At 42.4% G+C, this 9,459-nt stretch overlaps 1 protein-coding gene across 2 annotated transcripts in view; it reads right to left on the minus strand.

Annotated features, from left to right (window-relative positions):
- The window catches only part of FOXK2 (forkhead box K2), an 88,796-nt gene that overhangs the window by 58,356 nt on the left and 20,981 nt on the right, over positions 1-9,459 (minus strand). The window contains exon 1 of one of the 2 annotated variants that reach the window (XM_090059098.1): positions 4,955-7,207. The exons of the other annotated variant lie outside the window; for it this stretch is intronic. Coding sequence (XP_089915224.1) covers positions 4,955-5,319 — 365 coding nt within the window. The 5' untranslated portion in view covers positions 5,320-7,207. Of the gene's footprint in view, positions 1-4,954; positions 7,208-9,459 lie in introns of those variants that run through there. 2 annotated transcript variants of the gene reach the window in all.

Raw genomic sequence — 9,459 nt, forward strand, 5'->3', positions numbered from 1 at the left:
TTAATTAGCACACAGAGTCATCATCTTCATAACTTAGTTTTAATGAGTGGGACAGCTACTGTGATTTAAGGGCACTGCAATGCCCACTGAGTCAGTGGTCTGGTCCGCAAATCAAATTAAAAATGTAACATGGTCCTCTCCACAGAACAAGTGGGAAAATCTAGTATATAGATATTAACATTTGTAGTCTTCAGAGAGTGATGAGTTGACTAGGGATGCTATTTAATCAGTTGCAACAGGACACCTTGAGCTAGAGCCACTATGTACTTATCTAGACAGCTAAACTATTCTATACACTCAATATACTGTATGTACTGCAATACTATTTAAATTTAAATGGCATATCATTTAATTAAAAATGTAAATGGTATATCATTTCCTAATGATAAATTAATTTTTACAAAGCAAAAATCATCAGTAACATACAAAGTGTGGAGTTTCATTACAATACTCACTGCCAGACTTGCTGCCTAAAGACATACAAGGCCAGCATTTCAAGGACCTTCAAGCTCTCAAGTGTGTATTATTGAACAAAAATACTTCCAACCTATTGAGAGCAATGCGAAATTATATATCAGGAGCGGGCAATTATTTTGGGTGGAGGGCCACTTACTGAGTTTGGCAAGCCATTGAAGGCTGCATGACAGGCAGTCAGGGCAGATAAAAATTACTTTTCTAAATTTTTTAGGAGCTCCGCAGGCTGGATAAAATGGAATGGTCTGGTGGGCTGCATCTGGCCTGTGGGCTGCATTTTGCCCACCCTCGTTATAAATATCTTAGGCACAACACCACTTTCACCAACTGCGGTGGCCCCCTTCTTTTTTCTCCTCGCTCACATAAGATACGACATACTTCATGCTTGCCAACTGGACTACTGAAATTCTACTGTATTTCTCAATTCCTATTAACCAGATAAGAGAATAATTGAATTTATAACCTTCAATATCACCATTAATAAACCTTCTTGTGATCTATTAGCTCATCACTTTGACTTTACTTGCATACTTGAAGTAACTATCACATCACACATTTTAACGTTTTCCTAGATACTCCGTGTTGCTTTCTTAAATTTAACCCACAGTAACTACACACAGTACATTTCCCTTTATCAAGAAGATGACATTTTTATTGTTTTAGGTTTAGTATCCATTTCATGGTATCATAGAATAAAAAAAAAAATTAAATACATGATGTACTTTAAAATTTCAGGCTCAAAATGCCACTATTTACTAAACCAACCATGCTTCCATGGAAGCTGGCAGGAGCTCTTGACAGACTTCAACCTGAAACCAATTCAATAACTATAGTTATAAAATAAGTGTTGTCTTAGGAAGGTTCACTTTCTAAGGGTGTTACTTAAATCCATGCAAACCAGTAAAGTGTAGTTGAGATTTCAAAACATTTCGTTGTCATGCTTCAGTTTTCATACTGAAAGAGGAGCTACTTACTGAATGTAAACAGAAAATTGCTACAACTTCCTCCCTACCCAGTACATATGTCTTGTTAAACACAATAAAACCTACACCATTTCCATATAGTGTAATTTCTGAATTATGGAGCAAAACCTTCAGAAGTGTTATCCAAAGGAATTTCCAGTGACTGAAGCAGTTAGCTAATCAACAGCAACAAAACGTGTAATATTAGCTGGCATTTATCTTTGTAATATTCTTTATTATAGCAACAAACGTAGCTTTACATTTATTCATCTGTCAAGGATTCCTTCTCCCCAGATCTTTAGGTTACATACTCTGCAAGAGATTGCAACAATAGATGTCAACTTCTCTTTTCCAGAAACAGGAAAAAACAGTAACAGCATAAAATTGTGTTCAAATATTAATTGTACTTAAGCCATTTCAGTTGTGCATAGCAAAAAAAATTCAATTTTTAGAAGAAGATGCTGGGTTTGCAATAGTTTTTATTTTATTCTGCTTTAAGCTTCACTGGCTTCAGTGCTTCTGAGACATTTGGAAAGATTTTTATTCCTTATCAACTATGGCCCACAGGCTGGATCTGGCCCATAAAGCGATTTCATCTTACTCACAGAGATGAACAGCAAGCACATTTGTGGCAATCTGACATAAGGGGGAAGCAACAGCAGACTAAGCTGTGTTATTTAAGTCCGCTGCTCCTAAAAGGTTGCCAACCCTGAACTTTATCCTTTCCCGTTATGAAATAAGAGAGAGGTAGTTGGCCATCTTAGTCTAAAATCAAGCAGAAGGCAGGACACACTAGCACATTAGAGACTATCTGGTTCAGAAAGGCATAAGCTTCAGAAGATGACAGCCTACTTCATCATCTGGAATGTACAGCAGCAGCTTTCTGGTTTTGTGAAGCTCTGTTTCATCTGATGAAACAGGCTGTCAACTGGGAAAACTTTTGTCTCCCTAAGCCATTTACTCTCTTAGGTGCCACCGTGTGCCATCAGGAAAATAGTTGGAAAGACTGTCCTTTACTGTTATTGGAGTTTCAAACTGCCCTGGATTTTTGTTTACCTACTTACTACTGCATCAGCTTTGAGATTAACACTGTTCTGGGAATAAGGCTGCCAAAACAAGTACTGTAATAGGGTGAATACACACACCACAGTATGCATATTCTATGAAAGTAATAGCTATTGAAGGAAACAAAAGCCAAGAGATATTACACAGCATCCTAAAAATTAATTCCTTTTAATCTCTAGCTCCTTAGTCAGTTTTGAAAACTACTTCAAAAACTAAAATTTAAAAGGATGGAGCAAGCAGAGTTTATATTTGCTTCTAAATGGCCTTTGCTGTTATGGGATTTTTAAAATTACAGTTTGATCACAAGATATGCTGCTGCGAGCTTAACAGAATTTTTGAAGTATGAATTATCATCAGGTTCATAAGTAGTAAAATATGAACACTGTATCATTCAAAAATTAAACTATGAGTTTAAATTAAAATTCATCTTATTAAATAGATCTACCTCACTTGGATTTATCTAAATAACCTGATTTTTTATTTAAATTTTTGCAGATAAGCTTCAATTTGTCAGTTTAAATCCATGATGAAACTTGAGAATGGGACTTCAAACATTAGTCATCATCAACACTTCAGAGTAATAACTTGCTATAAGCAAACTAATGATGACTGCTTTGAATTTGCCCAAGCACCCTTTTACCATATAAAGAACTTCACAAAGCCAGAAAGCTGCTACTCCACCAAACGTTAATTTTAAAGTTTACCTTTTACATAAATGGTCTTTTTTATGTTGCAAAAATGGCATACACAAGCTGGGCAACAGCATTTAGGAGTAAGCAGATCTCATTCAACAACCCACTGGTGGCACTGTCAATCTTGTCTGTTCTTACAGTAAGTTATTCATGCATCACTTAACTAAAGAAATGGATCTATTTAGTGTTCAGTGTTGTTCTATGAATTTCTAACAACCTTTGTAGGTCTGCTACCTTCTTCATACAGCTTGATTTACCACCACACCTACATTCTATACTATGTACATACTACTTTAAACAACTTGCACATCTCAAAAGTGAGGGTTACTACCATGCATTCCAAGAAATGGTGCAATCATTTAACACAATCAGGTTCAAGCAGACACCAGTTTCCTTACTGCAGCCTCCACTGCCAAGACAATGCAACTTTGCATTAAAAAAGGTTTGTTGATAAAACAGAAACAAGAAACCAAAGAACAGGAGCGTGTATAACATTCTCCTGACTACAGTTAGCATCAGAATATGGAAAAAATATAGATTTACAAGAAAGGTCACACAAAATGCAATTCAAGATTCACATCAAGTGCCTAACAAAAGCAGGATGCTGTAAATGTGCTGTGCATGTGACAATTTAGGTATTTCATAAAAATTTGCTAGCAGATTAAATCATTCAAATTAGCTTTAATCTATTTAGAGTAGGTTACAGATAATGCTCAGACTTGTTAGAAATCGTCTTTATTAATACTCAATGCGTATTTTTAGGTTAAAAAAAGAGTGCATTTTCCCCGCTTATTTTAAAAATATGATCAGATAAAAATATTTAAAAAGAAATCAGCTACAACACACAGAAAAAAACAAACCCAGACTGGCTACATCACAAAGCAATTAAGATTAAAAAGCAAAAAGCAAAAATAGAAGTTACAGTTGTTAGAGGTCAAACATGTCATCCAACAGTATTTATGATTATACAGCACTATGCACACAGCCACTTAAACCCTTTCAAAATTAGCATTTCCTAGAAAGCATGGGTTTGAGATGGTATGATTTTTTTTTTTATGGCTGCACCTCTTGAAGAGAAACTACATAAAATATGGACAGGATTGAGGAATTCTGTTATTTTTTTAAAGAAAAAAAAAAAGAGCTACCAAGCTCTGCCCCTGATTTTCTAAATAAAGTTTAAAAAAGCAGTGGTAAACAAGCCTGTACTATTACCAGCATGAAACAAGCCACTCAAGCATTTTCAGCTAATTTTTAAGGAGTTACAGAAAGCTTTTAGACATTTCTGTCTGCCTGATGATATCTCGACATGTTGCAAAGATCTCTGTTCCTACAGTCTCACAAGGTGACAACACCTCAGGCGAGGACTGGGACATACCGGCATGTCTTGAAGCGCATCAAGCTGCAGGTTTCTTCAGCAAAGCCCTGCACCGAGACAGGCAACATCCAGGGAAGCACTCCCCTCCCATCCCCTCCACCCCGCCTCAGGAGCAACCCCCCGCGCTCCGGCGGAAAGTGAACCCGGCGGGTGCTCTTCATCGGGGCAGTAGAGGGACAGAAAAATATCCCCCGGAGGAGCGCCGCGCGGGGGGATGGTGCCTTACCGCCGTGAGGCCCGCGGGGCCACGCGTGTCCCCGACCCCCGGCTGTCGCGCAGCACGCGGCGGAGCGGGGCAGCGCCCCCCGCCTCCAGCAGGGGTCCCCGGGGAGCGGGGGGAGGCGCCGGCGCGGCGCGGCCGGGCCCGTGCCCGTACTCATACTCACACTCGGGGCAGCTGCAGCGGCGGCGCCCCGCGCCTCTGGAACACGCCGTCCACGAAGACGCCGTTCTTGCCGAGACAGCGCAGGTAGAAGTCGCCCCCTCCGCCGCCGCCCCCTGCTCCCCCGCCGGCGGCGGCGTCCCCCTGCGGCGGAGGCGGCGGCCCGTCCGGCCCGGCCGGCGGCGGGGGCGCGGCGGTGAAAATCTCCAGGTGGCGGCGGGAGATGAAGCTGGAGTGGCCCATGCTCACGTCCACCGAGCCCTGCGACGAGTTGCGGCCGATGGTCACCGAGCGCTTCTTCATGAGGTACTCGAACTCGCGGCCCTCCAGCCGCGCCACGGCCGCCGCCGCCGCCGCTGCCGCCGCCATCTTAGCGAACGGGCCGCCCGCGCCGCCCGGCCCCGCCGCCCGCACCGGCCCCGCCGCCGCCGCCAGACACTGAGCAGGGAAGGAGGCGCCGCTCAACCCAGCCTGACGCAGGCCGCTGACTGCTGATGGACGGCGGCGCGCGGCCAATGCGCGGCCCGCACGCCCATGGGCCTATGAGGCAGCGGCCAATGGCGAGCGGCGCCGGGGTCCGGCGCAGCGCAGCACGTTCGGCTGCGAGCCCCGAGAACGCGGCGGCAGCCTGGAAAATGCGGCGGCGGAGTCAGCGGGCAGCCGGCCCGGAGCTGCCCCGCTGGAGTCGATGGCAGCCCGCAGGGCTGGGCGCGGCGGATACCCGGCCCGGCTGCTGGGGAGCGACCTCGGCCCCAGCGCTGAGGGGCCGAGCGGCCTGCGGGGATCTTTCGCCCGCTGCCGCCCTCCTTGTGCCCGTGACATGCGCTGCAGCGGAGCTGGGGCCTCGCGTGGCACCGGGTGTCCGCAGCCCCCTGCCCTGCCCGGCGCTCAGCGGGCACCACCCGACGCCGGGGCAGGGACAGTGCCCCAGGCGCTCCCACAGCCCTGTCTGGAAGCGGCCCCTGTTCCCCAATGCAGGACAGAAGAGGGGGAAACAGCCCCTGTTATTTCACCGTAGCCAAGATGGTCCAGAAATCAGGTCTTGGGGTGACAGCTGTTATCAGACCAAGGGTGGCAGTAGGACAGATCTAGACCAGCTTTTGAATGCAAGACATTCTTCACCACGATCTGAGGAAGAGCATCTTGCATTTGAAAGCTCATGTAACTCCATCCCAACTATGTGGCTGGTCCAGTATGAGGTCTGGCCTCAAGACAGCCTGGGCGCCTGCATGAAGATCTCTCAATAGCCTTTGTGCCCTTGCTGGCCCTGGCGTAGATGCTTTCAAAACCAGCAGGTTTCTTCCCACGAGGCACCAGCAGGGAGAGGAAAAAACAAGGACTGCATTTTCAAGCATCACCCTACGTGATATTGGCAAAATAAGTTACATTGCCTATACTGCCAAGGCCCTCAGGATGCCAACAGGATTTAGTCCAATGCCCTTAAAAAAAGTTAAGGTCCAAGCTCAGCCTTAACCGATTTAACTAAACATGTTTCTAAGCTAATGTTAGCAAAAGGGTACAATTATTTGTGAACATGCTAACCAACTGAAGACATGCTGTTCTAAAGTTTCTTTACAAACTTCAATCTAACTTTTGGGTGTAGATAAGGCTCAGTCCTTGTCCATAAAACAGGAATAACAACTACAAGTACAGAGAGAGAGTAACCTGCCAGCTATCCAAAAGTAGTATTGGATGAATCCTCCTGTGCACAACACTAGCCGGGTAGCCACACCACCTCTTTCCCCTCAAGATCAGGTTGCTACCAAGAGCTGTGTACACATCATCAGACTCATTTTCTAAAGAAAGTGATTCTGTGCTGTACAACAAATGCATACAATAAAGACAAGTTTTGTGCATGGTAATAGATGAGGTTGTACCAGGTGCTCCCCTCAAATCTGAACCATCCAAGCCTTGAAAGGCAGGATAGTTCAAAGCAGACACAAAGATACATTTCTCAGGGATATACTGCAGCAAGACTCCTAGGTGATTGTGTTCTGTCACTTCCAGAAGGAGATACGTGTAGGGCATAAGAGATGCTATTCCCCCTCAACGTGTATCCTCACAAATAAGGGCATAATCTTGCCTCTAGTTTGTTCCATGAATGGAGCTGCTTTCAATTTTTTTCCACTCAAACTCAGATTGATGGGTTTTCTTCTTTCAATATTTTAAAAATAGATTACAAGTTGCTCTCTGCTAACACTTCTTTTCCCTCCTATACTTAGAACATCTAACATCTGTGTTTTAAAATCATGAAAAATTCCTATGAGCATCACACTATGGTCAAAACATACTAGATGAAAGGCCAGAAATACAAACATGAAATTCACATCAGCATTGTAGAAGTTGCCTTTTTTTTTTTTTTTTTAAGTAAAATCTATGGAGAGACAGGAACGCTCCATGCTTCTTGCATTTAGTTTTTTAAACATAACATGTCTTTGACATTTGCACTCACCCAGAACCTTACCTATCTGAAGCCCTATAGAAACATTTGCATATTTCTATTCAACCATAATAAAACCATTAAATCAAGACATTTTCTTGGTAAGAATACATATGATGAACATGCAGGAAACTGCTGCTCATACCTGGTAGAAGAGGGAATGAAGAGAAGTTTTAAGAAGTTATTTAGTATCTTAACTGATTATTTGCTTTTTAGTGTTTGTATTATTGGAAAAGGCAGGTGAGAAAGCATTGTTGGCAGGGGGAATATGTTTGTATTACATTTATGAAATGTATAACTATATTCAGACTTGTTGCAAACAAACACATAGCCCATGCTTGCAAAGCAATAAACACCTGCTTACTCAGGGTCTGAACTGGAATCTTATACAGCATAACCACACCTTTTTGATTCCATCGTGGCTAATATGTTTTTAAACACATAGCCATTGCAAGGAATTAAGGCTACCTACAGGCATGAGCCCCACAAACATTTCCACAGAATATTTCAAAAGCAGTCATTAATGTATTTTCAGTCAATTTTTGTTTGGCAGTATAATACTACAAATATTAATGGAATGTTGGCCAACAGTTTTTTATTCATACTGAAAATTAGACATTTAATCAAATTTGTCAAAGTATTCAGTGAGATATGTATACTTCTCTACAGACTTTGAATACATTTGGAAATTAATTTCTTTCATACTGTAGCCAAAAACAATTAATTTAAGAGGCTAAACTTAGACACTGACTGTATTTTCTCACATACAACACTCTCACATACACAGCTTGTTTCTGAAAGGCACAATAAAGGTTGGGGGTGCAGAGGAGATCTTTCCTGGTAGTAAGATAATGAGCAGCAGCAAAGAGCCAAGCCTGTGCATCACTGCAGATTTCACTTTCAGTTTCAGTGCTAAGCAGCAGAATCTGCTGTTTCTGTATTTCTTACATATAATATACACACTCAGATTTCCAGCAGCTGATTTTTGGAAAAAGTTGCATGTTGTGCGAGAAAAAATAAGGTAATCCTTGCCAGGCTCAATTTAAAAGTTTTTGAAGCTGTAAATGAACAGGCATGTAACTGAAGAACTAAATATAAGGATCTGTATTAACACATGCATTTTTTTAAAACTCACAACACAGTGCTTTGAACACACCGTGTAGTATCACGGCAGTGGTCAGGATTATATTCCCTGGTAGTATAAAACAAGTGCAGGCCCTTTCAAGCCAATGGAGTTTTCCACACACACCAGCAGTGAGTTTGGCTGTTAGGCACACATTTGCATCTTTGCATAACGTCCATGAAAATCTGTTCCAAATGAAAAAAAAAAAAAAAGAAGCAGAATACAGTAATATATTGCTATGGGTTATTTTTTTCTTAATCTCTTCTGCTGAATCTAACTTGCACTTTGGGGTTTAGAGCCAGACTTTCTTCTACACCAAAATATACCCAACAAAGGAAGAGCACAGGCAGTAGTGACTATGTCTGATTCTCAAATTACCCTACCCCTGGCACTGATATAAATTACAGCAGCCTAGGGCCTGCTTTAGTGACAACAGCTAGCTAGGGATTGCAAGAGGCATGGGTATACCCATTGGTGGTTGTAGGCAAACAGCCAGACAAGAACTGCTGTAGGGGTCCCACCTCCTCCCTAATACATAACCTACACCCAGATGATGAAAGGAGGGAAAGGTTGGGACACAAGCCAGGTAAATTCCCAACTGGCCAGCTGCAGCCAGATTAAGTCCACATTGTATGGCTCATATGGCTGCTCTTTTCAACAGAATTAAATCTTTAATACTAGTTTAGTACCACAAGCTACTCATAAATTAACACTTAAAACATTAAAAAGCACTATTCACACAGTGAAAAAATATGAATATATGCTGCAAGGTCTTAGTTTTTCCCTTACCATAAAAAAATTGTAAAGAGAGTATTTTAATTTTCCTCTGCATTAGTCTATATTTAAAACATCACTCTAACACTTCTATATATTACTAAATGCAGAAATAAATTGTTTTTAAAGCATTCTGCAACCAGTATAACACCCTAGAAAAGTTGCAGAAGGT

Source organism: Crocodylus siamensis, chromosome 8 (genome assembly GCF_052110815.1).
Source record: "Crocodylus siamensis isolate JL-2025a chromosome 8, ASM5211081v1, whole genome shotgun sequence".
NCBI classification, from domain to species: Eukaryota; Metazoa; Chordata; order Crocodylia; family Crocodylidae; genus Crocodylus; species Crocodylus siamensis.